Consider the following 20289-nt stretch of genomic DNA (forward strand, 5'->3'; position numbering starts at 1 on the left):
CGGCCACTTCCGGCTGGGAGACCGGAAGGCGAGGACTACGGGTAGAATTACTGGACAGGACAACGTGCCCGATTCCAAGATGGTGGCGCCACGGCTTCGATCTCGTTAGGGGTAAATGGCCAGCGGCCCCGCCCCTTGCCAGTTTCACACATGGCCGCCATGAGCCTCCTGCTCCGGGCAGCGGCCGCTTTGGGGACTCGCAAGGTCCTGTTCAGGGCGGCAGGCGGGGGACGTGTCTCCTTGCTGGGCAGAAATGTCGTGTCCTCCGGCATCATCGGTATGGAGCCCCCGGGCGGGGCCGGGGTGCTCGGTGTCCTCTGTAGCGGGGTGACCTTGGGGAGCGAGGTGGGGGCTCGGGGGATCGGTGTCTCTGCGGAGCCGGTGGGTGGGGCGGGGGGTTGGGTAGTTGGGTTTCCTCTGGGGAACGGGGTACTGTAGGAAGAGGGAGGTGGGGTCTCCATTGGTGGACGGTCGAGGGGGGCCTGTGGAGGGCGGGGAGTAGTCTGGAGGACTTGGGTTTTATTCCTGATTCTGCCACTCTGGTTGTGTGATTGATTGTGAGACCGGGGCCCATTGGTACTAGCGGGCAAAGGGTTCCCTGTTCTGTAACAGTAACTCCTGTCAGGCCTAATAAACTCACTGCACCTAATGCACTGCTTTTATAGTATTTGTCTATGAAGACTTTCATGTGAGGCTTTACATGAAAGCCAGGATCATGCTGATCATTAATATTGTTGTAAAATGTATGGTGCAAACACTATATAAAACGTTATGTATGTGTAATGAAAATGTTTTAAAGTCTGTGTCCAAGGCAGTTCTGACAAACAGGTTTTGGGTCAGACAAAGGATGTTGATTGGGATTCACATGGTCTCTCTGTTGGCCATGTAGATTAAGCACTGTAAAGCAATATAGTGAAAGCTCTGTTTACATATGGAATCAATAGGAAAGGTGCATACAGGAAAAGAAAACAAGCCATAAGGCTTAGCCTGGCCATGTGCAAAGACAGTGAACTTTGGGAGAAAGCAAAAAGACATCCCTTGATTCTTCACCGAGGAAGCAAAAGGGCAGTGCTTTTGGCATTTATGAAAGAGGGATCACAGCCTTGTTGGTTGGAGATCTGAAAGAAGGCTTTGGTTGAGAATAGACTGTTTTAGACAGGAGGGTAGCCTGTTAGATTAAGTGTAATCTCTAAAACATGTGTTATGATTTTGTTTTATATGTAACTTTTCTGTTTCCATTTTCCTTACTTTCTATCTCTTAAATCTTAGCCTTTGATAATAATCTGATTATTGTTTTTACTGTAAATATATTTCAGTGCTAAGATGTTATATAGGAGCTGACTTTCAGTTAAATCAAACTTGTGTATACACTCTCCTCTTGGGGATAGTGAACCTGGTATTTCTGTGAGTGTCCGGTGGTTAAGGGCTGGACACTACAAGGAGATGATTCAAAGAGGACTGCAGTGCAAAGTAGGAGCTAGTATAAGCCCAGAGAAGTGATGTTGGGTGGCTGAAGGGCTGGCAGTGTCAGAGACACTCCCTGCCTCTGTGAGGGGGAAACAAGGTGACACAATCCTGGGCACCTGAGAAAGGGTCACAGTGACCTTGGGCAAAATACTCATTTTTGGTTTCCCTTTGTGAAAAGGAGATAATATGATCCTATGTTACAGGGTGGTCTTTGAGATCTGTAGATGGGAGCTGAAAGCTGTTAAGTTTTTTTTCTTGAAACAGCTAGCTAGTAGCCTTCTGGAACATCTTGAATTCAAATTGGTTGTGTTGTATGCTGCTGCTACTTTTCCCCCATGCACGTTCTGTTGCTAAAGATATTTACTTGAAAATGGAGAATTTTCTCATTACCATGATCTTATAATGTGCACCATTTGAGAAGGTCCTTGAACTGAGCCACATTGAACTCGCTGGGATTCTTTGCTGGTGCAGAGATCTGCCCATGCTAAGCTAGTTGCAAGATTGGAACCTAAATGTCCAGCAGGCCCCCAAGCTTAATGTGTAGTACAGCCAGATATAAACTTCCTTTTCAGTATCTCAGTCATTGCTTCTAGCTGTTGATTTCATTTCTGTTCATAATGCAGTGCAAAAGTGAGAGCTTATAGTCATATGCACAAGTGTCCACTTAGGAGCCAATATGTCACCTTCACTCTAGACCTGGGGTCAAAATTTTGGCCATCCTAGTCAAAACCTAGTAGCATGCTAGAGTGTGAACTTACCTAACTGTAGAAATTTTATATGGAGGATTCCTGTGCAAATTACATTTTCTTCAACTCATCTATTTTTCCTCTATGACTTGCTCCAGAGAGAGTTTTATCTTGAAATACCACCACTTTTGTAGCATACAATTGGGGTTAGCTCTAGGAGTCCTGCTGTCCTAGGCAAAACAACAAATACCTTTACCAGCCTGCAGTAACCCACCTGTTACTGAATGTTTTACTACTTTTTTTTTTGCCCGCATCGCAGAGTTTCTCCTGTACATAATCACTGCAGATGGGAAAAGGACATAATAATATCCTGGTTTAATTTCGCAGCTCCAGTACGACATGGAAGCCATGGAAAAAGAATGTTTGTCATCAAGCCAACAGATTTCTATGATCAACGATTTCTGGCGTTACTGGTAAGTTAATTTTTTCTTGTTGCAACTCTTAGTATAACTTAAATAATTTGTAAATGATGGACTGTGTTTAAGGCGTTAATTCATTTTGGATGCTATTGCATTGTAAACAATAGGAATGAGTGTATTAGGCACTAGCTACACAAACAAGATTTCCTAGTCCCTATCCTGAAGAACTTGCCATTTATAAAGACAAAGTTAGATGGGGCAAAGGGATATGTCATACCAGCCAAGTGCTCAGGGTGGTGATTGACATCTATTATGTTAGTGACCTTTTTTTTTAATTGTGTGTGTGTGTGAGATATATATATATATATATATAGAATGAACAGTTTCTCCTTTTAAAGCTATTTTTAGTTAACTGCTACTTTTTTATTGTTGCTGTTTTAAATCCTTGCCTGTTGTCTTTTTAAATTTTAATTGTCATCTGTTTTGCAGGTTTAGTAATGTTTTAGCTGTTGGCTGTTTAAGTCGTGTAAAACTTGGCTCCAAGTCCAGGAGCCCTCCATTACTACCCCATAATAAGTGTATCTTCCTTCCATCCAGCCCACCCACACCAGAGATTTAGGCTCTGTAGGCCTGATCCAAAGCCCGTTCAAGTCAATGAAAAGATGGGCTTCTGATCAGATCCATTATGTGGGGAAAATAGTCAGCCAGGTGGGACTCCTTGGAGTGAGGGCCCTGCAATTACTGGACATTGTTGTATCTTTTTAACAGATTTTATATAAAATCTTAATTCTTAGCTTGCAATGGGTTTTTTAAAAATTGCATTTTGTCTCAAGTTCAGTCAAAGGTAGTTTTAGTGCTCAATGATAGTTAATCAACTCCAGGCTTTGAGTAATATTGTTTTACATAGCAACAGTATTGCCTAGTAGTTAGAACAAGAGACTGGGATGGAGAACTTATATGTTGCATTCCCAACTCTGAAACTGATTCAACTTTATAACTTTGTCAAGTCACTTATTTTCTCTGTGCCTCAATTTGCTATGTTGTAAAAATGGGATTAATACGTGTATCACCTGGGTTTTGAGGCATGTTTACTGTTTTCTGAAATGCTTTGAGATCCTTAGCTGGAAACACTAAGTATTCCAGTTGCAATAATAAACCATATTTGATGGTATACAGAAGAAATATTGTGGAAATTCAGATTTTGGTGTTCTAATACAGGAGAGATAATTGTAAGAGTAACTGAGATTTGCAGAAGAAGTGGTATATTTTTCTGTCAGACTAATGTGGTGTCTTTTTCCCTCCCCCTGCTAAACAGAGATTCTATATTTCATTGACTGGGATACCATTAGCACTATTTATAACGTATGTCAACATCTTCATTGGTAAGCACTTCTGTGATGTTTAACTAAGCTACATTGTTGAACATTGTTAAAGGTGGATAAAGAAAATGAAATAGGTCTGATAGTATTTCAGACCCTTACCTCTAAAGCTGGCTTGGTAACTATGGGTCATATTTAAGGCTGCATGTCTGTCATGGAAGTCACGGATTCTGTGACTTTACATGACCTCGGTGACTTCTGCAGGAGCTGGTGAGGTTGGCTTTGGCAGCCCCTGGGCCAGCCGCACCAGCCTCTGCTGGGGCAGTCTCTGGCCGCCACCCCCTCCCCCCCAGCAGCAGTAGTTCGGGTGTGGGAGGGGGCTCAGGGCTGGGGCAGGGTGTTGGGGTGTGGGGCAGCGCTTACCTTGGGGGGGCTCGAGGGGGAGGCCAGGGGGGCTCCGTGCGCTGCCCCCACCAAGAGCGCTGGCTCTGCAGCTCCCATTGGCTAGGACCTGCAGCCAATGGGAGCTGCGGGGGTGGTGCCTGCAGGCAGGGACAGCGCGCAGAGCCCCCTGGCCCTTCCACCTAGGAACTGCAGGGACATGCCGGCCGCTTCAAGGGAGCCGCGCAGAGCCTGGTAGGGAGCCTGCCAGTCCTGCCAACTCCCCCCACATCCCCCAGCACCAGCGGGGGTCCCGGGCTGTGTGCTGCTGCCCCCCACCCCGCACCAGTGGGGGTCCCAGGCTGCCCCCCCCCCAGCACCCGTGGCACCCCCCAGCACCCGCAAAGCTCCCCGGGGCCATGCCCCCCCAGGCAGCACCCATGGCACCCCAGCCCAAGTTTTAGTTAGAGGTATGTAGTACAAGTCATGGACAGGTCACAGGCCATGAATTTTTGTTTACTGCCCGTGACCTGTCCATGACTTTTACTAAAAATACCAGTGACTAAAACGTAGTCTTAGTCATGTTGTGTAAAAATATACTGAAGGTGAGAATCCCGTAGCTGACCTAACATCTCTTCCTTCTCATCCTGTTTTATAAAATGCAGGGACGCTTCAGAGAATTGATCAGGAGTTATACATGTGTCTATTCTCCATTTGATATTCTTGTGCAAATCATATTTGCATCAGTGATGTTTATGTATGTGCACAGTAGAGCTGCCCACATAATGAAGAGGATAATGTTTTCTGTCTGGATTTAAACATATACCTTGTGCATATTCCAAGATAGGTGTACAGAATATACATTTAACAGGACATTGCCAATTTAAAATCAAAATTCTTCCTGACTTTTTTTTTAACCTACAATGTAATTAACCTTAGATTGCATTAATTGAATGATCAGTGAAAAATGTATTTAATTTTTTTTCTAGCTTGTTTACTTTGTGATGGCACTTTGGGTACAGTCAGTTTCACTCTTTCCTCTGTATAGTCAGTCATTTCCCCTTTTTGTTGTGTAGGTTAAAATATAGGCACGTGTAACTGTAGAACAGAATTGGCGGGAGGACTCAGAAGCAGGTATAGTACCTGAAACTACTTCCAGGCTGTTCCAACTCCCTTTTTTGAAACCGAATAGAATCAAATTGATGGTGTCTCTTTAAATACTTTGTGTGTGAAATGCTCTTTAATTGGTCTTTATTTGTATGAGGAAAGTAAAGGGTGTTTCTAAAATGTCAATAGTATTGAACATCCCTCCGTTTTCTCTTGGCAGGTGAAGCTGAACTTGCAGAGATTCCAGAAGGTTATGTTCCAGAGCATTGGGAGTATCACAAAGTGAGTACAAAATGATGAAAGGGATATGGCATTTCCAGCACACTCCTCCTCCTCATACATCAATCTTGGGAGGAAAATATTTAAAATGTGTTGGATATATTCATGAGGATATCTGCTACTTTATGTGATTGGGTCTTCATGCAAATGTACAGTTTTCAAATTAAATACATGTTATTTTATTAGACCTGTTTATGGTATTCTAACAGTAACAGATGCAACTGACCTGTAATGTACATAGCTGGATAAATAGTAAGAGCACTGTACATGAAGTTGTGAACATAAAATCCGTAAATAACAAAAGCGCTCTGAGCAAGTCAAGATCTAAATCTCTTTTCTGGTCACCAGTCCATCAGGGGTTTTTTTGTTTTGTTTTTTTGAACACTCCTCTGAGCTCCAGGTCTTGAGATACTAGACTTTTAAAATTACGTTGTTTATCCCATCTGAATGACTTTCAATGAATACCAGGAAATTCATACTTTTATAGTAGGGCTGTCAATCACAGTTAATACCTGTGATTAACTGAAAACAAAATTAATGCATTAATTTTTTTAATGGCGTTAATTACATACCTCTGGGTGGGGAGGGAGGCATCAGCTGTGGAGGGACCTGACAGTGTCCGGTCAGGCACAGTAATGCCAATCCGCCTCCGGAGGGCAGGGAGAGGAGAGGAGAAGAAGTGGCTCCCATCCCGGCTCCAGTGGAGAGGTAGGTATCCTGACCCTGCCATGCCCCACTACTCCGAGCTGGCCCCTTGCTCCAGAGATGGGCCCACCCCTCCCCGCACCGTGCCCCAATTCCCCTAGCCAGCCCTTCACTCCAGGGACCAACCTCCCCACACGCTGTGCTCCATTGCCTCCAGCTGGCCCCTTGCTTCGGGGACCGATCCCCTCTCCCCCCGTTTTCCCCCATGCCGTGCCCCATTGCCCCCAGCCAGCCCCTTGCTCCAGGGACCGACACCCTCCCCCCAGTGCTCCCCATTGCGCCATTGCTCCCAGCTGGCCTCTCCCTCTGGGGGGTACCCCATAAAGAACCAGGGCCTGCTGAGCTCAGCCTCCCTGTACTAGCCTCTCCTGCATGCTGAGTCCCTGAGGTAAAATATACACTCCCTTGCAAACAAGGGCTCACTCAGCTGAAGAGAGCCCACCTCGCTCAGTAAAAGGAGGAGAGCCTGGTGAGCCCAGTACCAGAAACCACCCTTCCAGAAGCAGCAACAAGTCACCTCCCTCACCCTCCTCCTGCATAAGTCACTGCTTGCTTCCCCTCCCCCCCCCACATCATCACCCCCTGTCCTCCCAGAACCTCCTCCTGCACAAGTCATTGCTTCTCCCCCCCTTCACCCATCCTCCTCCAACACTGACTGCAGATTTCTAAGATGAAATTCTCTTCCTCTTTGGACAGGGAGCGAGCCTGGCAAGCTCAAAAACCCAACCCAACAGGAGCAACATCAAGAATTCACCCTTCTCCTGCACAACTCACACCCCTCCCGTCTCCACAAAACTGACTTTCTGAGATTAAAAAAAATCTTACCCCTTCAGTAAGCCAAGGCTCCTCTAAAGGAGACACACACCAAATAGTATATATACATAATAAAGGCTAACCCAGCAGCACCAGGGAAAAAAAGCCTCCTGCACTATTCACTCCCCTACTGAATGCTAAAATCCTGAGGTAAAATCATTCCCTATCCACAGCAAGGACTGAGTGGACTTGTAGGCTCTAAAGTTTTACATTGTTTTATTTTTGAGTGCAGTTATGTAAAATAATAATACCTGTAATTCTGCATTTGTAAGTTAAACTTTCATGATAAAGAGATTGCACTACAGTTACTTGTATGAGGTGAATTGAAATACTATTTCTTTATCTTATAGTGCAAATATTTGGAATAAAAAAGTGAGCACTGTACACTTTGTGTTCAGTGTTGTAATTGAAATTAATATATTTGAAAATGTAGAAAACACCCAAAAATATTTAAATAACTGATATTCTATTATTTTTTAACAATGCGATTAAAACTGCAGTTATTCGCTATTACTTTTTTTAATCTCATGATTAATCATGATTAATTTTTTGAATCGCTTGACAGCTCTATTTTATAGTATTTGTCAGCAGTGAATCAAAGTCCAATTTCTCACAACTTTTCAGAGCTAAAAACAAAGATTTTGGTGAGAATCACAGCCCTGGTGGCTCATGAGATGTTACTTTACAACTGTCACTGATTTTTTGATGTAGCTATATTTTTATTTTTGTTTTTAACTGGCTAATGATTGTACATAGCAATACACAGACCTCTATCTGACTAGTTCAATTTACACTGGGATTGAAAGATTAGATAAAAGCTTCCATGTGCAAGCAGCACTTAGTATAAAGATTACTGAATCTTTACAGTAATAGGTTTGGAGTCCATTTTATGGAGATTATGGTAGCAATTTTTGATTAACTCTATTTCAGAAATTGTCTTACTTTGTTCTTAAAATATCAAACACAGATTTTCCCCCATTGTAACTGTCTTTTTTAATTCCACAACAGCCTATTCTATTGTGTGTTATCTTGGATAATGTCAAAAATGGCAAATGGGTAACTTTTTTCATAGGCCCCGATCCTGTAAACATTTACTCATGTGCTAAACTGTGTAACTGTGAGTAATCCTGCTTAAATTAGTGGTACTCATGATAGTAAAGTTAAGCACATAAGTGTTTGCAGAATTAGGGGTATGCAGCCTAACATAATTTTTAATTGCACTTTATCATGGTAAATGGTACTAGAAAGAATATTTAATGTGATCAAATTTCCGTATCATTATTATTTGTGGAGGGTTCTTGTGTGGAAATTATATGAATAATCTAATATTCTTATTTTCATCTCTTCCAGCATCCTATAACTAGGTGGATTGCTCGTTATCTCCTTGATTCTCCTGAAAAGGATTATGAAAAAATGTTGGCCAAAATTGATATTGAAGCTAAAAAAGCTGACCTAAGGTAAAGATAGGATGGGTTTGCTGAAGCTTTTAAAAGCCAATATATACTGTACTAAACCATTTCAATTATAATACAATAGTAGAATTTTTCTCTTAAATTGGATATCTGATCAGGGCTTGAAAAAATCACCTGGCCCTTGGTGAGTGAGAAGCTTTTTGTGGCAAATATTGGTTCTAAACCATCAGTTTCTACAGAATGTAACTTTAGTTAAAAAAAAAAAAAAAATTGTAACAATAACTCTTCAAACACAAACCAAGTGTAAACTAATGCAGTTTTATCTTCCTGAGTCAGGGACAGACAACTCCTGTGCCTCTGCTAATGCTTATAGATTTGGTCTGGTTCGTTGCTGCTGTCCAGAAAACCATGGGCACCAGTGACATTGTCCAGTATCATGTTAGTGTCATGCTGCTGTTGCTTGGGTAAATTGAGCACTAACAGAGGAGGTGCTAAGCTTCTTGGAATGTTGCCCCTAGACTTTCTTGGTGGAGCCCCTCCCACCATCATCTTTCCTGGTTATTTCTGACTGGAAGGTATCTGGTAAAGTTTTCAGTTCATGATTATGAAGGAGACTACTGTCTATGTTTAGAAATCTCATCAGGTTTTTTATTGTTGTTATTTTATTATTTCTTCAGCTAGTTTACTGAAAAAACAAGTAAATACACCTCTATCCCAATATAACGCGACCCGATATAACATGGGTTTGCATACAATGCGGTAAAGCAGCGCTCCTGCAGATCAGCGCGTCAGCTCCCAGCTGGGGTGCTCCGCTTCCTGCCGCCGGTGTGTGCGGGGAGGTTGGGGAAAGGACACCCCCCCGTACTCACCTGCGACGGGAAGCGGAGTGCTGCAGCTGGGAGCTGGTGGAGTGGAGCGGGCTGGGGACCGACTGCTCTGCTTCCCACTGCCCGTGAGTGCTGGAACTTTCCCCAACACCCCCACCCCCCACCCCCACCCCACCCCCACCTCGACACAGCTGGGGCCGGGGCAAGGAAAGCGGAGCGGGCTGGGGCTGCATCGCTCCACTTCCTGCCACAGGTGAGTACGGGGGGCTTCCTTTCCCCAATCTCCCTGCACTCACCGGCAGCGGCGGAAGCGGAGCGCCGTGGCTGGGAGCTGGCGGAGTGGAGCGGGCTGGGGCTGGGCTGCTCCGCTTCCTGCCGCTGCCAGTGAGTGCCTGTCGGGGTAGGGGATGTGGATAGGGGTCGGGGCAGTCAGGGGACAGGGAGCAGGGGCGTTGGGTAGGGGGTGGGGTCCTGGGGGTGATTAGGGACGGGGTCTCTGGAGGGGGCGGTCAGGGGACAAGGAGCAGGGGGGCCAAAGCAAGTTCGATATAACGCGGTCTCACCTATAGCGTGGTAAGATTTTTTGGCTCCGGAGGACCGCGTTATATCGGGGTAGAGGTGTATAATGAAACACAATGATGGAATATTTAACACCATGGATAATTCTTCATATTTGTAGTATTGTTCCCACAGACATTGTAGAATATATAGGACCAAATGCAATGCTGATGTAAGAGGGTATGACTCCTTTGATATCAGTGTTAAATGTGGCCCATGGAAGATGATAAATTACATGCTGAATTTGACTTTCATTTTCCATTTCTTACAGGCTGAAGGAATTGGAGGCACGTCGACTAATGAGAGCGAGGGGAGATGGGCCCTGGTATTACTATGAGACCCCTGATAAAAATCTTATTGATTATTCTGCTAAAGCATCTCCTGACAATTAAGGAGTTAGTCCACTGTTCCAAAAGAGCACCCACAAATAGCGACTGAATAATGTAATGTGTATCCTGTTGTTACTTGCAGACTTAAATAAAAGTTTCTATTTCAGTATTTTTCAGTGTTGATTCTAGTAAGTTTTTAAATAGACAAACTTGTTGCTAATCATGTACAGCTGTAAAATGTGTACAGATGGAGAGAATGGCTCTCATGTCAGTTGTTAATAGTTTGTCTGTTTCCCAAGGGTGTCAGTAGGTGATACTGGTTTTGTAACACATTTTCCCGCCAGAGGACAGTGGTCACCAGCTCATTTCACACAGGCCATCAAACAGCCAGGCTGACCTGAGCTAGATTGGAACAAGTATCTGAGAGGTGAAAGACTCTATTCCATTACCAAACCATCTGATTTGTCTCTTATATATTCCCATACCTAACTTTAAATTAAATGTATGAGAAAATAAATCATAACTTTATTTTTTATGGATAGTAATAAATGAAATATAAGTCAAAGCACTTTTTAATTGTGAAATATTTCATAGAATGTAAATTAAGTGATTTTTTTTTTTAATTAAATCTTCAGTTCTTTGGAACATCTCAGATTCAAAAGCCCCATCTCTATCACTATAGACAACTCTACTATCTTCCCTGCCAGTCAGGCTCACAACCTTGTTATAATAATCTTCACTCTCATTGTTTCGTATCCAAGCTCTGGCCATAGCCTTTCACTGCTTCCTCTACATCCCTACGAATAACCTTCCTTCCTCACCACTCAGGCCATGCTACTCTCCTCTATGAATCTCTTAATTAGCTTCTTGCCTTCCTCCTCAGTTTCAAACCTCCCACCATTGTCTTTAAGGCTCTGCATAACTCAATGACAGTCTGCTCTCATTTCCTCCTATCTCCAACCATTTCCATATCGCCTATGGTCTTCCTAAATGCCTCTTTTATCTTTCTTCCACTTGTGTCTAACCTCTGAGGTTAGACACTCCCTCCCTGTAAAGGCACTCCCTCCCTGTAAAGCCAATTCCTCTGAAAGATACTCCTTCCACAATGCTTTTTAACAATGCTGTGTGGCCTTTTTTTTTTCTTTAAACGAGGTTTAAAAAAATCTGCAACCTCTGTTATGTTCTTTACTGTAATGTATCTGAACTAGACTGTACGCTCTGTTGGGGCAGGAAGTGTCTTCATCCATACAGTGCTGAAGACACTGTCGGTGCTCAATAAATGCATTCATATTTAACAAACTCCTACTACAGAATGATACCTTTAAAATGAAAAATATCTGGGGTAGATAAAGTTATAGTTTCAGGTAACTGAGTATAACACACAACTAATACTTTTTGTCGTCAAAGTGATTTTTAAACCCAGCTAATCCTCTCACTAATCCTGGGAAGTTACATATTATCCATGTTTTACAGATGGTGTAATTAAGGTAGAAGTTGGGTACATATTATTTGCATTATATATTAGATGCTCTTTTGCCTTGTGACACATGAGGCAACTCAGTCTTTCCACCTCCATCTGTCTAGTGCCACATTTCTTGCCCTATTTTAGTCTTTTTCCATGACAGCAGTATTTTTCCTCATTGGTTTTGTTATATGTCATCTGTTATCCTCTTTTCCGTCTTCCACCAGGTAATATCCAGTCAAGAATTTGACTAGGAGCACAGTTTTTTGACATCCATACAACATGTCCAAACCACTTCAGCCTTCTTTCTTGAATCATTGTCTGTACGGTATGCTGGTCAGTCCTTTGTAACAGATCAGCGTTGTTTACTTTATCACACCAGCAGACACCAATTACTCTCTGCAAGCATCTCTGATGGAATGTCTTAAGTTTCCTGTTGTGGTTTTCTAGCATTTACGAAGTTTCAGAGGCATATAACAAGGTTGGCATCACAATGGCATTGTCTACGTTTATCTTGGTTTGTGTGTGAATCTCATATTTTCCAGATATTCATCAGTCTCAGGCTCCATCTACCTTCCCAGTTCTTGCTTCCACCTTATGGAGTTGGCCATGGGCGCTAATTGTATTTCCAAGAATGACAAACAGGTTAACCATGCTGTATTATTGATTACTGATCATATACACACCGTCATTCCTGTCTCCTCTTTCAACAATCCTAACTTTTTGGGGGGGAGGGGAGAGAGTTCAGAACTCAAAGGGGAAGGCTTTCAAAAGCATCTAAAGGATTTAGGAACATAAATCCTGGGGCTCGTGCTCCTATCCCATGTGTGCTTTTGAAAATCTCCCCCATGGCAGGCTTATGCTCTACCGTGAAACTATATATATTTTTTCATGCATGGGAGGGACTTGAATGGACAAATATTAAAAACTTAATTTACTCCACAACTGATATATAATTCAGCATTTATTAATAGAAAAAAAGTTAAGTATTAACATTCTGTTCTCAAAAGGGAGAAGCTTTCTGATTCTATCAAACACTTGGTGAAAGAGAAAGGTAGACAATTGGTTAATGAAAGCTTTTTAAATAGATGTCTGAAGAGCAAGAAACAAGGTAAAAGGATCTGTATTGATAAACATCAGTTAATAGTACACATTGAATCAATGTCAAAAGAATTGATTGTCTTCAACTGTCTGATTATGCAGCTATTTGAGGGTATAAATTTAAACATTAAATGGGAATGGCTGAAGAGGAACAATAGTTTTCTTTAAGAACATAATGTAAGAACGACCATATTGCATCAGACCAATGGTCCATCTAGGCTAGTATCCTGTCTTCTGACAAAGGCTGGTGCCAGATACTTCAGAGGAAGTAAACAGAACAGGACAATTTATCAAGTTATCCATCCCCTGTCCTCCAGTCCCAGCTTCTAGCAGTCAGAGATTTAGGGAGAACCGAGCATGGGGCTGTGTCCTAGACTCTCTTGGTTAATAGCCATTGATGGACCTATCCTCTATGAACTTATCTAATTCTTTTTTGAGAATCCGTTATACTTTCGGCCTTCACAGCATCCCAAAGTAACGAGTTCCACAGGTTGTGTGTTGTGTAAACCCACTGCCTATTATTCTTGCCACTAGGGGGAGATATTTCCTCAAAGTCTGATGCCACACATTTTAGTTTACTGTACATGTATTCCCCTAGTTTTTAAACCCCTTATCAGCAGTGGACTTTTTTAAAAAGTGCCTGTCTCTCTCATTTTGGCATCTTGAAGCCATCTGCCATTAGCCACTCTGAAGTCTCCACTTTTCTAAACAGAATAAGCCCAGCTCCCTTAGCCCTGTCTTATATTTTCATACTACTGATCATCTTTGGCAGCGTCTGCTGCAGCCTTCCTGAGACAATAACCACCTGAATTTGTACAGCTGACCAACACTGCATAGAGTATTCCAGATAAGTACAACCTTGTTTGCCATTTTATATCCTTGCAGAGTATTGGAAAGGTTCCCGTTGGCTTTAGTGACCTTTGGATCAGGCACTTTTTGCTCTGCCAGTTTTATCACCTTAGGGTTAATAAGTAATAATTCAAATACATAACTCTGATGTAGCGCTTGTCAGCAGTAGATCTCAAAGTGTTTTATAAAGGTTAGAAGGCTTATCCTCATTCATATCACCTATATTTATTGTATTATGAGTAACAGAGATCCTAAGACTGACCCCTAAGGCACTGTGCTCATAAGCCTTTTCTAGTTTGAAACACATCCATCTATGGTGACTCTCTGTTCTTGCTTTTGAGTGAGGCCTGGTCTATACTACAGAAGTTATGTCAACGTAAGGCAGCTTTACATCGATCTAAAGCTAAGCATCTACACCAAAATGTAGCTCCCACCGATGTAACTCGCCCGCTGCACCAACTTAATAACTCCACCTCCTCGAGGCATAGCACTTAGGGCAACATAGTTAGGGCAACACAGTGTTAGTATACACACTGCATTGCTTACATTTAATTTAGTGGTCTCAAGGTGTCCCACAATGCCCGCTCTTGTCAGCGTTTTGAACTCCAGTGACCAGGTATGCAGGAACATACCCTTCCCCTTTTAAAGCCTCTTGAATTTTTGAATTTCTATTTCCTGTTTGCTCAGTGTGGAGAGCTCACCTAGCAACTCTCAAGCATGCCTAGCAACCACCCAGCTGACCAGGCCGGCTCCAGGTTGCGGACAAGCTCCTGCCTGGAGTACACAGGAGATGGTGGATCTCCTGGGTCTGTGAGAAGAAAAGGCTGTGCAGACACAACTCTGATCCAGCCATTGAAACGTTGATATTTATGAGCAGATGGCTTGTGGCATGGCAGAGAAGGGCTACAAGAGGGACATGCAGCGGTGCCGTGTGAAAGTTAAGGAGCCGTGGCAGGCATACCAGAAGGCCAGGAAGACTAACAGTCACTCTGGTGCAGAGCCACAGACATGCCGCTTTTATAAAGAGTGGCATGCCATCCTTGGCATAGACCCCATGACCACTTCCAAGAATCTTGTGGATACTTTGTGGGAGCTGGAGTCAGAGGTCCCTGAAGTGAATAGTGAGAAGTAGGTGTTGGACAAAAAAGAGGAGGAGGAATACGGGGGCCAGGAGAGACTGAGGCATCCAATGGCACAGCGAGCCAGGACCTATTCTTGACTCCAGAGCAGTCTAGCCAGTCCCTACAGTCCAGCACGGGGAGAGCCTGACGCAGGGGAAGGAACCTCTGGTAAGTATGCAGTTTGCTTTGATATTGCAGGGACATATCTGTTCATTTGCTCTTTTTTAATCATTTGATCTTTTTAATCATGAAGAGGTAGTGAAATAAAACAAGAGAGGTAGAATCGCTATCTGCTTCTCATTTCCCCCGTAGAGTTAGGCAGAGGGGGGCCCTGTAGAACACTTTGTTTATGTCCACTGGGGTGTCCTGTGAATCCTCCTTAAAGATCTAGAGGAAAGTTTCCTGAAGGTAATCTACAATCCTCTGCTGAAGATTTCTGGGGAGGGCTGCCTTATTTCTTCCGTCGCAGTAGGATATTTCCCCCATGCCACTGAGCAATTGCTTCAGCAGGCACTATTGCAGCATGCTTGCAGTGTTAATCACAATAGTGCAGAGCTGTGCGCAGGACCCATGCTTCTCACAGAGATGGCAGATGCACGGGTTAGCAGGGCTTTTGAAAAAAGGCATGAAACATTATGGGATCCAGATAAAATTATGGGATGGAGAAAACTGCATCATGGGACATTGAAACCATGTTCCCAGTCACCCCACATGACTTGATTGCCCCTATAAGGCATTGCAAACCTTTTCTAAAACACCCTGCCACTAGGTGGTGGTGAATTGCACAGTGGGATAGCTACCCATGGGACACTGCTCTCTGCATTGCTGCAAGCACTGGTAGTGAGATTGTGCACCGCCAACACACAGAGTGCAGTGTCGACATGCAAAAGTGATTTAATTACTGTGACAGCTGTATGTTGACATAACTTATGTCAACTTATTTTTGTAGTGTAGACTTGCCCTCAGCTTCTTATCTAACATCCAGTGGGCTTGTCTACACACAGAACACTACAGTGGCACACCTGCGCCACTGTAGTGCTTCAGTGTAGACATTACCTATACCAGTAGCTAGGTTGATGGAGTAATTCTACCATCAACCTTGCACTGTCTACAAGGGGACTTACGTCAGCTTAATTATACCACTCAGGGGGGTGGATTTTTCATACCCCTGAGCAACGTAGTTATGCCAACCTAGTTTTCTAGTGTAGACCAGGCCAATAGTTCCTCTAACTACAAGATTATTTGAGACAGATTCTGATTTCAGGCCTGGTCTACGCTAGAAAGTTTGATTGGTTTAACTATGTAGGTCAGGGGTGTGAAAAATCCACACCTCTGAGCGGCGTAGTTAAGTCAACCTAAGTCCCTGTGTAGACAGTGCTAGGTTGACGGAAGAATTCTTCCATCGATCTAGCTACTGCCTTTCAGGGAAGTGGATTACCTACACCGACGGGAGCATCTCTATCATTGGAGTAGGTAGTGTCTACTCTGAAGAGCTGCAGCAGCGCAACTGTGCCACTGTAGTGTCTTAAGTGTAGACAAGCATTCAGGTACCTCACTGTAAATTTAGAGTAATTCTGTGCACACATTCTGCCATAAGTATTTTACACAGTTCCCAACATCACCAATGGATAGTTTGTTGAAAAAAGGACCAGATACAAACTATAGCAGTTAGCCCACACTAACCATGTCACAGCTCTATTTCTTTATCCTTTGATCTAAATGCTCTGATTTCACTTGAAGAGGCTCAGTGGTTTCTTTTCTTTTGCTGTTGATGGGTGTATTTAATGGTTTATTGTGTGTACCTTAGAAAAATTAATTTCAAATGTTTTCTGCAATTTGCTGCTACTCATCTTTCTGCTCCTGTTCTCCAATCTTTATAGCATCCTTGCTGCCTTTCTCTACCTTATCAGTATCCCTTTCAAAATGAAAAAAAAGCAGAAATGAAGTGAAAGAGAAGGAGGATAGTCTTGTGGTTAAGGATCTGGACTGGGATTCAAGGAGGTCTTCCTGCGTGACCTCAGGCAAATCATTTAAATTCTCGGTGCCACACCTGTCCCTATGTCAAATGGAGATCATACTACTTCCTCGTCCCTACCCTTTGTCTGTCTTGTCTATTTAGATGGTAAGATCTTATATATAGGTACAGTCCAGCCCTGATTTCTGCACCCTTTATTCAACTTTGCAGTGTTTGCAGGGTAGGTGGCACCAACTTGTTCAGTAAAGAGTCAGGACGGCAGCATCAGTCAGAGTCCGCAGAATCAGCTGCATTAGTGAGAGGGCCATTTCAAGATGCTCCTCATTGTCCATCCCTTGAAGTCCCTCTTCCATCTGAAGAGGGTCAGGAAGTTCCACTACATCCTGCTTCCTTCAACCAAGAAGAGATTCCATATCACAATCCATAAACTGAAGCCTGAGAAGGCAACAGGGGTTTGTTACATCACTTTTGAGTTGCTGAAGACAGGTGAGAGCATTGCTGTACCATAAGCTCTTCTAGGCCATTTGGCATATTAATATCATCCCCAATGACTGGAAGAAGGAGATTACTCTGTTCAGAAAGGGTGATAAGGTGAATGTAGCAACTGTAGCGTTATGATGCTGTTGTCTGTTCCAGGGAAAGTCTTTGCTTCCATGTTAATGTCTCAACTCAACAATGCACTTTGTGGCAAAGCCCAAGATACTCAGTGCAGCTTTAGATCTGGTCAGTCCACTGTTAACCAGCTCTTTACCTTGAGACAGCTTTTTGAGAAGATGGCTGAATTTAATAAGCCATGCACAGCACTTTCTATAGACTTCTATAATGCCCCTTAGTAAATCAAGCGAGTTTGTGGGATCCAATCAGGTGACTTGGCATCCCTGGGACAACAGCATCATTGATAGGAGAGCTCTCTAATGGAATGGAAAGATGCATTCAAGTCAATGGCAAAAACACAGCATGGTTTCCTGTCTCCATAGGAGTTCGGCAAGGTTGTGTTCTGTCACCATCATCGTTCAATATCAGCACTGACTGGATGATGGATAAACTTGAAGAGACAGCAGTTGGGGGTTAAAGCTGAATGCCATTCTGCTTTGAGATCTCTAATATGCCAATGACATTGTCTTGCTGGCTCAGTCTAGTGAACCACTGCAGCTGATGGCCAGTCTGGTGAGGCAAGAAGCAGCGCACGTAGGTCTGGTTATTAATCCAGATCAAACCAAGTCCCTGGCCAGGACCATCAAGCAGCCTCCAGCTCCAGGTTACAATCTGCTCAGTATTAAACTGTCTGGGTGAGGCATCGTAATAGACAGTGCTGGAGGGTGCTCTAAAAAATGTGGACACTTGTCTATCAACAGCTGCTGACATGTTTCGGCTCCTTTAGCGGCCCCTGTGGGGATGTTGTGATTTCAAGCTTGCTACGAAGCTGCAGATCCATAGAACCCCAGTTATCCCAACTCTATTGTACAGATGTGAAATGTGGGCACCGAGGAAGGCTGAAGAACACAGGATTGATGTTTTCAATTCCCACCGTTGTTGCCAGCTGCTCCTTATTAAGTGGCAAGACAACAACAGAAATCAGGATATTTGATGCCAAATGCACCAACTGCCTCATCACAGAACAGGACGCTCAGCTCTGTATAAGGCACAAAATGAAGCCCGTTCCTGAGCTTGCAGTCAGACGTAGAGGAGGCAGGACGCCTGGCCCAACCTCCAGGTGGGAGTAAATTGAAAAAAATGGTCAGCTCTAAATTCTTTAACCTATGATATTTGGTTGCCAGAGTCAGCCCTTCCTCTGCGGCTGACGTTTTACAGCAGGGCTAACACAGTGGAAGAGCCTTGTCTTTTCCAGCGTTTAAAGCCAGAGGGGACCACTAGAACGAACATCTAGTTTGACCTCCTGCAGAACATGGCCCGAGAGTCCTGTGATTCCCACCTAGCGCTTCCCTGGGCCCGGGTCAAGGAGAGATGTTCTAAGGATTTACCAGCCCAGCTGGCTGGCTTCTGGGGAGGAGCCTGGGGTTGGGGAGTGACGGGGGACAGTTTTTCTAAGCCCCCAGGAAAGAATTAGATAGAATTTATCTAATGTCAATGTCCCCAACTTCCCCTCCGGGCAGAATGAAGGTGCAACAGCTCAGGGGAAGGGAGCTGAGGGATTCCCAATCCCCTGCCCCAGCCTGCTTCCCATGCCCCTCCCCTCCTTGCTGTCCACCCTCCCCTCCCTTCACAGCCTCTTCTGGCGCTGCCCTCCATCCATCCTCCCCGGGGCTCCTCCTCTCCCCCGCCCCCGGGCTCCCCCCTCGCCAGGACCCCGGGGCTTTGCAGCTGGGGCCGCTCCTGCTGCCCTTGGATTAAAAATAGCATCTTCCCCGCTCCTCCCCCGGGCCCGGCTCAGGCCGCCTCTCTGTGCCCCGGGCCCGGCTGCGCTCGCTCTGCCTTCCCCTAGCTAGCGGTGCGGCCGGCCGGGGAGCATGCAGCGGGCCGCGCTGTTCGGGAGCGGCAGGGATGCGCAGATGGCTGCGGGGGACCTGGGGGAGCTGCTGGTCCCCTATATGCCCACGATCCGCGTGCCCAAGTCAGGGGATCGGGTCTACAAGACGGAATGTGCCTTCTCCTACGAGTCCCCGGTGAGTGCAGCAGCCCCGCCGGCTGCAAACCCGCCCCACTGCACCCCCCCCCCCCAGGCAGACAGCAAACCTCTCCCCCCCCGCCCCCCAGGCAACAAACCTCCCTGCTCCCGCTTCCCCCCTAGGCAACAAACCTCTTCCCCCCCCCGGGCAGGCAGCAACCCCCCCCCCCCGGCAACAAACCTCCCCGCTCCCGCCTTCCCCCCAGGCAACAAACCTCTTCCCCCCCGGCAGGCAGCAAACCTCCCCGCTCCCGCCTTCCCCCCTAGGCAACAAACCTCTTCCCCCCCGGGCAGGCAGCAAACCTCCCCCCCCCCCCCGCAACAAACCTCCCCGCTCCCGCCTTCCCCCCTAGGCAACAAACCTCTTCCCCCCCGGGCAGGCAGCAAACCTCCCCGCTCCCGCCTTCCCCCCTAGGCAACAAACCTCTCCCCCCCCACCTTCCCCCCTGGGCAGGCAGCAAACCTCCCCCCCCCGCAACAAACCTCCCCGCTCCCGCCCCCCCCCCCCGGGCAGGCAGCAAACCTCTCCCCTCTCCCACCTTTCCCCCCCAGGCAGCAAACCTCCCCCTTCCCGCCCCGGCAGGCAGCAAACCTCTCCCCCATCCCGCCTCCCCCCTTCCCCCTACAGGGCAGGCAACAAACTTCCCCCCCCCCCGCCTTTCCCCCAGGGCAGGCAGCAAACCTCTCCCCCCTCCTGCTTTCCCCCCTGGGCAGGCAGCAAACCTCTCCCACCTCCCTCTGGCAGACAGCAAACCTCCCCCCCAGCAGGCAGGAAACCTCCCCGCCTTTCCTCCTAGGCAGCAAACCTCCCTCCCTCCTGCCTCCCCCTCCCCCCCCCAGCAGGCAGCAAACC

General features: G+C 45.4%; 2 protein-coding genes across 2 annotated transcripts in view; both read left to right on the forward strand.

Annotated features, from left to right (window-relative positions):
* Positions 1-60: 60 nt before the first annotated feature.
* NDUFB5 (NADH:ubiquinone oxidoreductase subunit B5) lies at positions 61-10471 on the forward strand. Its single transcript, XM_065410587.1, has 6 exons — positions 61-277; positions 2541-2626; positions 3888-3954; positions 5600-5661; positions 8527-8633; positions 10245-10471. The coding sequence occupies exons 1-6, from the start codon at positions 151-153 to the stop codon at positions 10363-10365; spliced, it is 570 nt and encodes a 189-aa protein (XP_065266659.1). The 5' UTR covers positions 61-150; the 3' UTR covers positions 10366-10471.
* An 8807-nt stretch (positions 10472-19278) lies between these two features.
* The window catches only part of USP13 (ubiquitin specific peptidase 13), an 83368-nt gene continuing 82357 nt past the window's right edge, over positions 19279-20289 (forward strand). The window contains exon 1 of the mRNA XM_065410736.1: positions 19279-19434. Coding sequence (XP_065266808.1) covers positions 19279-19434 — 156 coding nt within the window. The remainder of the gene's footprint in view (positions 19435-20289) is intronic.

This window comes from Emys orbicularis, chromosome 9 (genome assembly GCF_028017835.1).
Source record: "Emys orbicularis isolate rEmyOrb1 chromosome 9, rEmyOrb1.hap1, whole genome shotgun sequence".
NCBI classification, from domain to species: domain Eukaryota; kingdom Metazoa; phylum Chordata; order Testudines; family Emydidae; genus Emys; species Emys orbicularis.

Bases quoted from the DNA above. Each gene is read 5' to 3' on its own strand.
- NDUFB5 (XM_065410587.1), top strand. From the start codon at position 151: ATGGCCGCCATGAGCCTCCTGCTCCGGGCAGCGGCCGCTTTGGGGACT. The intron at 278-2,540 runs GTATGGAGCCCC...TTAATTTCGCAG, and splicing joins CGTGTCCTCCGGCATCATCG to CTCCAGTACGACATGGAAGC. The intron at 5,662-8,526 runs GTGAGTACAAAA...CATCTCTTCCAG, and splicing joins AGCATTGGGAGTATCACAAA to CATCCTATAACTAGGTGGAT.